This window comes from Meles meles, chromosome X, assembly GCF_922984935.1.
Source record: "Meles meles chromosome X, mMelMel3.1 paternal haplotype, whole genome shotgun sequence".
In the NCBI taxonomy this organism is placed as follows: domain Eukaryota; kingdom Metazoa; phylum Chordata; class Mammalia; order Carnivora; family Mustelidae; genus Meles; species Meles meles.
The window spans coordinates 130,738,813-130,752,090 of record NC_060087.1 but is presented as its reverse complement, the minus strand read 5'-3'; the positions used below and the strand labels follow the sequence as shown (position 1 = coordinate 130,752,090).

The window sequence follows — 13,278 nt, the reverse complement described above, 5'->3', positions numbered from 1 at the left end:
TTATATGGTAAGTTAATCTATCACAAAGGAGGCAAAGGTATACGATAGAGAAAAGACCGCATCTTCAGTAAATGGTGCTGAGAAAACTGGAGGGTGACACGCACAAGAATGAAACCGGAACACCTTCTCACATCATACGGAAAAATATACTCAAAGTGGATTATAGACCTAAATGCGAGGCCTGAAACAATAAAACACCTAAAAGAAAACATGGCTTGGACATCACACGGCTTGGACATCCCTTGGACATCAGCCTCGGCAACATATTTACGTCTCCCCAGGCAAGGGAAACAAAAGCAAAAATAAACTATTGGCACTACAAATAATTCCTGAGTATTGCTAAGTATCCAGTTAGGGATAAAGTTTCTTCAACTGTATTAACAAACCATTCCAAACCATTACGCAAGAGTAAAAAGAAAAAAAAAATTTAAACAGTTTGATTATTTGACTCGGAAACCAAATAAGTACCGCACATTGTGATTGGTGGAGATGTCTCTTACGTCCCTTTTAATCGATAGGATCTTCCTCCATGTTTTTCTTGCTTCGCTTTCTTTTTCTTATTGTGGTGACCTTGACATAACATTTACCACTCTAATCATTCAGGAGTGTTTAGTACCTTCCTGACGGGGTGCAACCATCCCCACTAATTAGCTTCAGAACATTTCCATCACCCCCAAAGGAAACCCTTACCCATTAAGTAGTCACTCTCCATTCCCCCAGTTCTCAGGTTCTGGCAAACACTGTTCTGTTTGGCGTCTCTTGCAAGTTGCCTGTGCTGGATATTTCACATAAACGGAATCAAACAACGTGTGGTCTTTCGTGTCTGGCATCTTTTGCTCAACCTTTTGCTCAGACTTTAAGGTTTATCTGTATTGTAGCCTATATCAGAACTTCATTCCTTCTAATTGACCAAAGAATATTCCATTGTATGGATATACCAAATCTGTTTATCTGTTCTTCACTTGATGGAAACTTGGGATGTTTCCATCTTTTCTATACACATTCTTGTACAAGCTTTCGTTTAAACCCTTGTGTTCTGTTATTTGGGGTGTATATGTAGGAGAGGAATTGATGAGTCATCGGTAGTTCTTTTTTTTTTTTAATTAAGATTTTTATTTATTTATTTGGCAGAGAGAGAGATCCCAAGTAGGCAGAGAGACGGGCAGAGAGAGAGGGGAAGCAGGCTCCCCGCCGAGCAGAGAGCCCGATGTGGGACTCGATGCCAGGACCCTGAGATCATGACCTGAGCCGGAGGCAGAGCCTTAACCCACTGAGCCACCCTGGCGTCCCATATGGTAGTTCTATATTTAACCTACTGAGGAATCATTCAAATTGTTTTACGTGGTGGCTGCACCGTTTTGTATTTCCACCAGCAATACATGAGGGTTCCAATTTCTCCACATTTCTGCCCATTCTTACTATTTTCCTTTTCTAAAATTTTTAAAAAATATTTTTTAAAGGATTTTATTTATTCATTTATTTGAGAGAGAGAGAACGAACAGGGAGAGCAGCAGAGGGAGAGTGGCAGAGGGAGAGGGAGAAGCAGTCTCCTGGCTGAGCAGGGGGCCATTAAATGGGGGCTTGATCCCAGGACCCTGGGATCGTGATGTGAGCCAAAGGCAGACACTAAACCGACTGAGACACCCAGGTGCCCCTTTCTTTGTATTTAAAAAAAAAAAATTAACCTACAGTGTTTTATTACTTTCAGGTGTACCATATGATCATTCTATAATTCTATACATTACTCGAGGCTCATTGCAATTGAGAAATGTACTCTTAATCCCCTTTATTTGTTCCACCTGTCCTCCCCACCCACCTCCCCTCTGGCAACCACCAGTTTGTTCTCTGTATTTAAGAGTCTGGTTTTTTCTTTGTCTTTTTTTTTTTTTTTTTTTACTCTGGTTCTTCATTTGTTACTTAAATTCCACATATGAGGGAAATCATATGGTATTTGTCTTTCTCTATCCGACTTACATCACTTAGCATTATACCCTCTAGGCCCACCCATGTAGTTGCAGTGAGACCTTCAGTAAAGATGGAGGAAATATAAAAAAGAGCCTGTCAGGGATGAAGAATTCAACAAGTCAAATAAAAAATACCTCAGGGGGAATCAATAGCAGATTAGAGGATACAGAAGAACGGACTGACCGTCTGGAAGGCAGGGTATTGGAAAGCAACCGAGCTGAACAGCAAAAAGAAAAAAAGAATAATAAAAAAACGAGAATAGGTTGAAGGAACTCAGTGACATCACCCATCAAGCATAACAACATCTGCGGTATAAGAGCCAAGAAGAAGGAGAGAGGGGAGGGGCAGAAAATTTATTTGAAGAAATTACTTTCCTTTCAAAAAAATTATAGCATTCTTAGTGGGTGTGAAGTGATGTCTCCTTGTAGTCTTGATTTTCACTTCTCCACGGACTAATGATGTTGAGCATCTGTTCACGTGCCCGTCGGCTGTTTGTATATCTTTTCTTCTCTGGAGAAATGTCTACGTTCACGTCTTTCGCCCATTTTAAAGCGTGGTTGTCTTTTTGTTGTTGAGTCGTGAGCGTTCTTTATATGTTCTAGATACTAGACCCTTTCCAGATACATGATTTGAAAACATTTCCTCCCATGCCACTGGCTGTCTTTTCACTCTTTTGCAAGTGTCCCCTCATGCTAACATTTTGGTTAAGTCCAGTTTGCGCATTTGTTTTTCTTGTGTTGCTTGTGTGTTTGGTGCTGTATCTAAGAAACCAACGCCAAACCCAAGGTCATGAAGATTCACCCCTATGTTTTCTTTACAGAGTTTTATGGTTTTAGCCCTTAAATTGACGTCTCTGATCCATTTTGAGTTCATTTTTGTGTCTGTTCTGACGAAAGGGTCTAGCTTCCTTCTTTTTGCATGTGGATACCCACTTGTCCCAGCACCGTTTGTTGAAAAGACTGTTCTTTTCCCACTGGATGGTCTTGGCACCCCTGCTGAAAATCGGTGACCGTATGTGTATGTGTTTATTCGTGGACCCTCAGTTTTATTCTACTGGCCTAAGTGTCTAACCTTGTGACGATACCACACTATCTTAATCACTGCAGCTTTGTAGTAGGTTTTGAAATTGGAAAGTGTGAGTCCTCTAACTTTGATCTTTGTCCTCAAGTTTGTTCTGGTCTTGGAGTCCCTTGCAATTCTGTATTAATTTGAGGATCACTTTTTCTGTTTCTACAAATAGGACGTTGGGATTATGATGGGGATCACACTGAAACTGTAGATAAATTTGGAGTGTTGCCATCTTAACAACATTACATCTTCCAATCCATGAACGCAAGGTGTCTTTACATTTACTTAGGTCTTCTTTAACTTCTGTCAACAATGTTTCATAGCTTTCTGCATACAAGCTAAATTTATTCCTAAGTATCTTTTTAAAAAAATTTTTTTTAGTTTATTTATTATTATTATGTTCAGTTAGCCAACATATAGTACATCGTTAGCTTTTGAGGTAGTGTTCAGTGATTCATTAGTCACATATGACACCCAGTACTTTACTCTTTTTGGTGCTATGGTAAATGGAATTATTTTCTTAATTTCTTTCTTTCTTTCTTTCTTTCTTTCTTTCTTTCTTTCTTTTTTAAGTAGGCTCCACGCCCAATGCGGGGCTTGAACTCCGAACCCTGAGATCAAGAGTCAGATGCTTTACTGACTGAGCCACCCGGGCACACTTCTTAAGTTTCCTTTTCGGAATGTTCACTGCCAACATAAGTGTACCTAACTGGATATTGTGTGCTGATTTTGTATTCTGCAACTCTGCAGAATTCATTTATTTGCTCTAGTCGCTTTTGTAATGTATTTCTTAGGATATTTTTAATATGTGAGATTCTGTCACCTGCAAATAGTTTTATTTCTTCTTTTCCACATTTGATGCCTTTTCTTTTCCTTGACCAGTTGCTCTGCCTAGAGTGTTCAGTACAATGTTGAATAGAAATGGCAGGAGTGAACATTTTGACTTATTTGTGGTTTTAGGGGGATACATTCATTCTTTTTTTTTTTTAACCTCTGCTTTTTTTCCCCATTATATTCAGTTAGCCAACGTACAGTACACCGTAGGTTTTTATTGTATTGTTCAATGATTCATTAGTTGCATATAACACCCGGTGTTCATCCCAACACGTGCTCTCCTTAATACCCGTCGTGGAGTATGATATTAGCTGTGTGTTCTTCATAAATGCCCATCTCTAAGTTGAGGACGTTCCCTTCTATCCTAGTTTTCTGAATGCTTTCTATCATGAAAGAATATTGGATTTTGTCACATGCATTTTCTGCATGATTTTGTGGTAATCATGTGGTTTGTTCCCCTCATTTTATTAATGTGGAGTATTATTTTGATTTTCATACGTTGAACCACCTTTACATTCCTGTGATAAATCCGACTTTGTCATGACGTGTAATCCTTTTAATTAAAATTCATTTAATCAAGGAAACTGCTGGGTTTGGTGTGCCAGCACAGCTTTCAGCGTTTTTGCATTTGTATTCGTAAGGAGTATTGGTCTGCACTTTTCTTGTGCTGTCTTCGTCTCACTTTGCTATCACGGTAAGGTTGGCCTCATAGAATGAGATAAGAAGTTTCCCCCCTCTTCTATTTTTTTGGGAAGAGTTTGAAAAGGATTTATAATTCTTCTTTAAGCACTTGGTAGAATTCACCAGTGAAGCCACCAAGTCCTGAGCTTTCCTTTGTTCTGAGGTTCTTGATAATAGATTCAATCTCTTTTTTAAAATTTTTTAGGTCTATTGAGAATCTCTACTTCCTCATGAGTGAGTTTTGTTAGTTTCTTTCCAGGAAATGGTCCTTTTCGTCTAACTTGCCTGTATTTTGGTGTGCAATTGTTCATAGCATTCACTTGCCATCTTTTTTTTTTTTTAATCTCTGTAAGGCCGATAGTAATGTCCTCTGCTTTCATTTCTGATTTTAATAATCTGACTCGTCTTTCTTAGTATGGAATCAGTATTGCTTTAATTTCTTATATTGTAAGGAGATAACGGCTTCATAGGCTTCCATGTGTGCCTTTCCATATAATGGGACTTGTGCTAATATGAAGATTCTGCCACCTACCAAGTACATTATTGCCAACTATATACTGAGACCCTGGAGGAAAACCAAACCAAACCAAACCAAACCCTGGGTGATCCACAGAACAATAGATTTCCCTCAGATTAAAATGAAGCATAACTCCGTTATTATCTAGACTTCAGGAACCCCTTTATAAGCAGAGAACTCATATTCAATATATATATATATATATATATATATATATATATATATATATTTAAATGCAGGTATCCTCCTTACCACAGTGCACATTTACCTTGGTAAATCGACACAGGTTTTTGGGAAAGGTTTGCCTGGGCTTTTCTGACCTTAATCAAAGGGCTCTGGGCCCATGGGCTGACTTAGACCTGGACACTTTGTCGGGAATACAGCTTTCCACTGCAGCTGAGGTAGCTAGCATCAGCTTTCTGCTTGCCAGCTCTCATTTTTTTTCCCCCTTATGAAAATCAAGTAGTACCCCAGCCAGCTGTCCATACATCCAGACCCTAGAACATTACTACCTACTATCTATGCTATCTGTATGTCCACAGATTCCGGTCAGTCAAAAGAGACTGACCCCACCCTGGCCTTGCTGTCCAGTATGGAAGTGATGCCCGCCTTGCCCCGGTAGTTCTGTGCCACCATTGGGACCCTGCCTTTTGAGAATCCCGTCATCTCCATTGATTGCCAGTTCCACGCCAGCATCGCTTGCTTCCAACCATGGTTTGCAGAGGAGAGTCAGCACTGAGCTCTTCAAAGATGTCAGTGCCACTTCACCAGCACCTTCCTTATTTGAATCGTGATTTCCCCACCCTCCAAAGAAGCAGCGGCTGGAGGTAGGACGTCTGATCTCACATTTTGAATCCTGTCTAAAAACCTACCCCCCCCGGACCTTCTCACCAATTCCTCAGTTTTCTCTGCCTAGGAAGTTTCAGCACTTCCATGTCATTTACTATAGACTGTTGTTGCCCATGCTTATACGGTGTGCACGTCAGGCTGCTGGGTTGGCCCCTTTAAGGACATCAACCCCCCCCCCCCCCCCCCCGTCACAGCTCTGTGCTCCCACGTTACTAAGTTCTCCTGATACTGACTTATATTCTGTTCCCTGTCTTGCAGGTCCAACATTCCCCAAACCCATTGGCACACGTATTCTCTCACTTCCTGCAAGGACGCATGGGTCAGGCCCTACAGTTCCTTCTAAATGCGAGGCATTTCCCATCCGAACAAAACTGTGTTTTTTCTCTTGTGCTGTGTTCCTACCTAGTCTTACCTGCCTTTGTTAGTAGTCTGACAGTAATGGAAGTTAGCAGAGATTAATGTTGAATAAGAGAAGCAACATCTGTTTAGGTGGCTGCCCTAAATGAGGTCTTTGCAGGGCCTCCAGGAACAAGGAAGCGTCTCCAGTAGCAAGAGTTAGGGGCTGCGAATGCCCAGGTGAGGTTTCAGGGGATTCTGGGTATTCAGTGTTCTCATGCTCATCACCTTAGTGTGTCTCGGGGTTCCACTTTTTCTTTGCCAGATCCATACATAAATATGGAGACCCGTAAATCCTGTGCATGCCATCTCCATGCAGCCCTGCCAGCCAACAATTAGGGTCAGGGCCTGATCTTCCACCATCTGCCTTATGACTGGAGGAGTGGAGGTCTCCTTAATTCAGTAGGTTAGGGTGGGTGACAGATTGGGCTAGCCCATAAGACACACACACACACACACACACACACACACACACACACACACATGCACGTGCGCGCGCGATAGAGAACCAGTTTAGGGCCATCTTAGAGCCACCTTAAGCACTGCTCAGGCTGGAAGGCATCTACACAGCCAACCCCCCAAATCCAGCTGCACACCCCAAATGTGATTCTGGTTCAAGTGGAGGAGAAGAGATGCATGTCCTAGGCATGTCTGCCCTCTTCAGTGAATGCGTCAGGCATAAGTGACACCCCAGGAGGGACCATCTGCTCTCCCTTCACCCCAAACAAAGAGACACCCGCAATCTCACAAGTGTGGGAAAATCAGGAGTTCCGGTTTCACATATAGGCCATCAATTCATTATGTCGATAAATATTTCTCATTAAGAACATGAGGCAGAGCATCACGGTCATCTTGGAAATTAGATTGCCAGCTGGGTCCCAAGATTGCCATCTTTCTATGGCACCTGAAATTCATCCTCAGATCAGAGCCTTAAACCACATCTTACTTGCTCTACTGACTCGCCGTGCTATGGATGGACGGATGGGTGGGTGGATGGATGAGGTAGTGAAGGAAATAGTAGAATGTAGAGCCAGATATGGCTATATGAGAAGGCTGAAGTTGAGTGATATATTTGATTCAGAGAGACACGATGTTGGCTTATAAGAGAAATAAAGTGTGTTGTTCCAGTGTACAAGGTCCACATACAGCATGGAGATGATGAGTTTCCAAGTGCTTTTCAGGACCATGAGGATGTCATGTGGATTAGCCCAGGCAGAATGCCTCAGGAGTCGTCGGTGTCTCTCAGGCAGAGTTCAAGGAAGGTTCTGATGGGCCTGAAGTTTATACAGTTTGGTAGGCCCTCTTCTAAAATTACAAAAACAAGCATACAGTGGGTATTTACTGAGGATGAGAAGAAAATTCATAATGGACTTTAAAATGTGAAGAAGAAATCACTGAGATTCAAAACTTGTACACACGCGCACACACGTATGTATGTGTATGTGCATATATTACGGATATATGTTTAGAGATATATTTAGAGAACTATGTAGTTGTACAATCTAAAGTACAATGGAGCAGAAGATCAAGGTAAAAGCTACAATAGTTTTATTGTGGATCAAAACAGCGAACTCTTGCCAATTTCACACACACACACACAAATCACATGGCCATATGAATACATAACATGGGCCTGCGAGGGACAGTTGATTCCTTCTAAGAATAAAAATGCACTCAGGTTCGTGTTAAACCTTTAGTGTTTTCTTTCACATCAAGTTTTTAAAGTAAACTAGCTTTTGTGACATTCCCCCCCCCCCCCCCTCAAAAAATGTTGTTTCAAGTTAGGATAACAATCCGTGGACTTCAGGATTCATCTTGTAGTTAGAGATGTTTCGATGTATTCTGACAAGAGCCACGTTTAGCCCCATGGAGGATTTTCTGTTGCTCATTTCGGAGTTCCCAGATCCTTGTCCGTCTATATTGCTCAAGCAGCCTAGTGGGACTCACCGGGCTGCCTCTATGACCGCTGGAACCTGTCAGGGCTCGTCAGCGAATAGGTCAGAAGAGAAAGCTTGCTTGGTTTGAGACAATGACCGTGTTTTAGGGGACACAGGTCCAGAACAAAGTGCGTGCTTCCCTACAATTTGTGCCGCTTAGATGGGCTCCTAGCAGTGAGCCTGGATTCCTAGGCCTCAAATAGCTAAACCGTGTGTATGATTACTCTCGTTGTCTTCCCCGTGGGGATAAACCACTATGTGCAAAGCATCCGGTCATTTAGGAAGACAGCCAGGAGCCCGTTTTAGGAAACCCTTTAGCCATCGAACAAGAGCTACTTCCCTAAGTGGAATCTGAGGGAAGCGTAGAGTCAACAATCTTGCACAGGCTGACAAAATGTTTCCTGCACGTTGAGATTTCGTTCATCCACCTGCGGACTGCGGGCCGATGACCCATTAACTTTGGGGTTCCAGGCTGCTTTTCCAAGAACCATTTGAAGGTAGTGGCAATATACAGAAAACAAAACATCTCTGCTGTTGGCTTCGCCCCTCAGGGCTATTTTTCCAAACAGATAAGCATGGCAGATCAAATTTAGGAATTACCTTAAGAAGGCGATCAGATCATTTATACTGAGGCGATGCAAAAAGAATGAGAAATCCATGTGATGTTCCTGTAAACACCTAACTGAGATTTTAAAAACGATCGTGGCTCGAGGTCTGACACCAGGGGTCTCTCACGTAATAAAAGAATGTGCCTCCTATATTAAAATACGAAGTACTGTCAAAGGCAACGTTATGAAAACGTCTGGATAATTACACGTCCACGCAAGTAGCGGGAAGTACAACTGTTTGCAGCACTTAACAAATCAGTTAAACTTACAAACTAACAAACAAGTTAACAGATTAACAAACTAATTAACAAATTAGTTGGTGAAGCGTTTGGGAACCAGACATGATGATGGCCGTGCTACCCATAGGTGCTAGAGATGGATCCAGAAGGAATCCAGCATGTTCCCAGGGCCGCAAATTTACAGAATGTAACTTACATGCCGTACAGAAGGGAAGGACCACACATTTCATACGGAGAGGGCAGTGAGAGGTCTCCCTGCTACAGTGTGGGCACGAGAGGAGTTATTTAGCTTTGCCCCTTGTTGCTGCTCTCTTTCTCATTCCCTTTAGAATATTTTTATCAAATAGCTCTTTTTCCCGGTAATGCACAGGTGGCCCCTTTAGGTACTTTTGTTCTGCCTCCTTGTAACCTAATCCATCAAGTGCAGCAATTGAACAAATGATTGCTTCTGGCAGAAGAACTTCCAGGACAAAACTCACCTTGTCTACCCTTGCCAGAGTCAGCATTTTCTTGTCTATCTGTTTGTAGATTTCTTGTAAATGTCTTACCACGACATCCAACTGGTCGTCATCCTCCAGGTATGTTTCAATGCAGATCACGTACCTGCTTGAATTCAGAAATGATGCCAGCCACCTGGACTGTTTCCTGCCTTTGACAATGTCCAGGAGGTGGTGATCGGCTCCCTTTCTTTTCACGATGTAGTCCACGAGCTTCTGGTTGGCTCGGTCCCGAGCAGCCCTCATCCGGTCCGGGAGAATTTTCTTGCGGGGCCTCCTCCCACCCAGGGAGGCCTCCTCCTCAGACTCTTCCAGGTCGGCATAATTCACCTTTGGGAAATCGATCTCCATGTCCCCGTCTTCGATGGCTTTCCTAATTGGGTAACTGATATCAGCAGCGTAATAGTCCAGGAAAGAGCCTACAAAAGACCCACGACCGAGCCCTTCTCTGTAGTGGGAAATCAGGGAGAAACACCAGTTCACACTTTGCTCGTACACCTTCCCGGCTCTCTTCATTAGTTTCTCCTTCTCCTTACAGTCCAGATGTTTTAATCGTCGAAGAGGAACTTGAATGCCGCTCGTTTCACAGGGCATGTTTGCCTCAATCAAAAGTACCCTGGCAGTCTGCTCTGTTTGGCTGACACTCTTTACCACTGCTGGCCAAAATGGGTGATTCTGAAATTTAAACCAGACCACCATTCCTCCTTCAATGGGACAAGGCTCTTGTGGAAAGGCCATGCTTACCGGTTGCCCCACTTCCTTGCCGACGTCCTTTCTAATAGCAGTGGTGGGGTTAACGGCCTTTGAGTTGACTGAAGGCTGAAGTTCTTGCAGCCCTCTCTCCAACTCTAGCACCTGCAGCTTCCTCTTTTTATGTGCCAGACGGAGCGAATAACGCAGCCTCGGGTGAGGGGCACTGGAGGATGCTGCCGCACCTTCCAAGCCTGGCTTCCGGGGACCCTCTCCGTGGTCCTCAACATTCCCGGAGAGGGCAGAGCATTCGGAGGAGACGGCCAGGGTCTTGGGGCAGGCGTCATGGGCCTCTTCTTTCAGAGCCTTGGGTACAGTGAGGTTGAAACCTGGCGGCGGAGAGGGAAGGGTGCCTCCATCTTGAGCACCTGTACCCTCCTCCTTGACGGGGCAATGCAAGGCCCTAACTCTCAAGGTGCACCTCTTTTGCTTGCCCTCTTCCTCACGATCATCTTCTGCACGTGATGGGAAGTTTGGGTACACGCTGGAGCTTTGTGAGGGCTCCGCTCGCGTTTTCCTGGGAATAGGCGTGACGGTTCTGTGTGCCTGTGGTCGGCCCCCACCCGGGGCGTCCTCAGTCTGTGAGCATACCAGCAGCGACTTGAGTTTTTTGCTTCTCCTAAGACGCCTCAGTAAGCTCCCTTTGGGCTTCCGGAACTTTTTACGAGATCGCTTTTGTGGTCCCCTTTGGGACGCTTTTGTGGTCCCCTTTGTGGTCTCTGGATCATCTGAGGCTCCTGCTGGACCCAGATTCGCTCTCTCATTCAGAATCTCTAGGGCCACTGCAAGAGCGTTTCTGTAGGGCACTTCCTGTCCTGGTGGGACACTGGCCTTCAACTCGGCTATCAGCAAGGAGGCAACGTATTCAATTTGAGACTCATTTAGGATCTTTGTGTCTGTGGTTTTCACTTTAATTACTTCGTCTACTGAGAGTATTTCAACTTCAAGAAAAAGTGCCCCTTTCCTCTTATGTCTCGGTGAGGTCCTAGCTCTGGACAAAACCTTTGCGGGCCAAACGTGGCCTTTCCAATTGCATAGGACATACTCAGCATCCATTATGATTTGAGCTTCCTCTCAAGAGGTAATTAATAGAGGTCGAGAGGTCTGGCCATCACACCCACTGGCACGGCAGGTCCTCCCTAAAACAGTGTTCTTCACCACACCCTTTCGGCCTTAGGACCGCAAAGGGTTCTCAGCTTGTGTGGCCCGTCCTTCTTCACCTGAATCTCCCAGGGTCGCGGGAACTTGTGTTTTGAAGGGACTATGCTGGAGAATACTGGAATGTGGGAAAGGAAAAGAAGAAAAGTATTAGGAAAAAAATTCCTTCTGTGAAAGTGGAAGAACGATGGTCAATGAGAATTGATAAGAGAGCAAACAAAGAAATAGAAAGAGTGTGTCTCCGACAGGGGGTAAATACACGGCAGCTATTGGGCGGAAAAACACAGAAGATACCAGAGGAGTTTTATAACCGTGCAAACCCAACTTCTTGCCCTGCTTGTTACTACTGCGTATTAAAGAGCATCTGTATGGGGAGGTGGGTGTCATTTTCCAGATCTCATCTGTGTTACTGGACATCCGGCGCGTTTTGTGCTCCCTGGGGCTCATCCTGGGGGAATGCTTCGGTTTTCCTTTCCTGGTGGGTGCTAATGCCACCCGGTGCACCCAAGGAAGCCAGAGGTGATCTCCAGCCTGCAGACACTGAATGCCAGCACAATATCGTGTTCAGGAGCCTGAGCTTAGAATCCAGAGGCTCACGAAGGTCGTCCCGGGGGTTACTGGCACCGTCCTTCATCAGGATTGCTGCAGGCACGGGCCGTTGGCTGTGCCGTGCGCATTTTCGTTTCTCTGTGGTGGTTTTAAGGGCTGTCCCCCCTGCCCCCGGCACAATTTTGTGTAAGAAAGTGACTGTAGGGCGAGGGGCAAAATAAACCACACTCCAAATGTCCGCACAAAAAGACTGCAAATGAAGCGTTTAGTAAAATAAGAAGGTCTTACGCAACACCACGTGGATCGGGGGAGGCGAGGTTCTGTGAGCTGCGTCTGTTGATTCACACACTCCAACTGCTTGTCCGGCAGGCCCTTGACTCTGTTCTGTGCTTCTGAAGTGCACAGTCCTTCCAGGGATCGAATGAGATCAAATGTAGATACTCAGGACCTACCATGTACCTCTAATGTTAACCTAGAAAGTCAGAAAAGCAGATGGGAAATTAGGCCAACGAAATGCGGATGGGTTCATCATTTTCCCTTCCCCAACTCTGGAATGCAGGCCATTCTGAAACAGAAAAAAATTAGTTAAGTCTCATTTATAATGTGGACATGTCTATTCGCTTCCTTCTTTTGCGTTTCCAAAATATTTCGACGTTAAGCTACTTAGTTTAGGCCAGTCCTATTTCAGAACCGTGGGAACTACTGCTTTCATGATAGTCTTTTTGTCTGTCTTGGAAGCATTGATTTAATAGGAGCAGCCACTGTGTGTGTGGTGTGTGTGTGTGTGTGTGTAACAAAAATGGGGTCTACAATGTAAGCGTGTCTTGGTGTTTCTCAAGTAACATTAAATGGGTTTGTAGAGAACACAAAATGGGTGGAGAGATATGTATGGGAGGCCATACGTTATAGATGCTTCCTGTCAGTATGATGGCATATGGGTCTGTCACACGTTTCCTATGCATCCATATACACATGCCTGCACACATCGCCTAGAACTACCTTTCTTCCCTCAAGCGCACATTTGATCACTGTTTCATGTGAATGCTGATTTTTTGCATGGTTTTTGTGAATCTCTTTACAATGTGGTTTCTCTGACATTTAAAAAAACTTTATTTAAATACATTTCAAACATTCATATGTGTGTAAGGCAGAAAATGCAGTTGTTCTCTCAATCCCTCTCCCCGCCCCCCAAGAAATACCTTGTTAATGGGGTCTACTTCTCTGTATACA

The 13,278-nt window shown here is 44.0% G+C and overlaps 1 protein-coding gene across 1 annotated transcript; it reads right to left on the bottom strand.

Moving 5' to 3' along the window:
• Positions 1 to 9,255: 9,255 nt before the first annotated feature.
• On the bottom strand, positions 9,256 to 11,482 carry LOC123935405 (PWWP domain-containing DNA repair factor 3B-like). The gene has a single exon (XM_045996181.1). The coding sequence runs from the start codon at positions 11,395 to 11,397 to the stop codon at positions 9,376 to 9,378; it is 2,022 nt and encodes a 673-aa protein (XP_045852137.1). The 5' UTR covers positions 11,398 to 11,482; the 3' UTR covers positions 9,256 to 9,375.
• Positions 11,483 to 13,278: the final 1,796 nt, after the last annotated feature.

Bases quoted from the DNA above. Each gene is read 5' to 3' on its own strand.
- LOC123935405 (XM_045996181.1), bottom strand. From the start codon at position 11,397: ATGGATGCTGAGTATGTCCTATGCAATTGGAAAGGCCACGTTTGGCCC.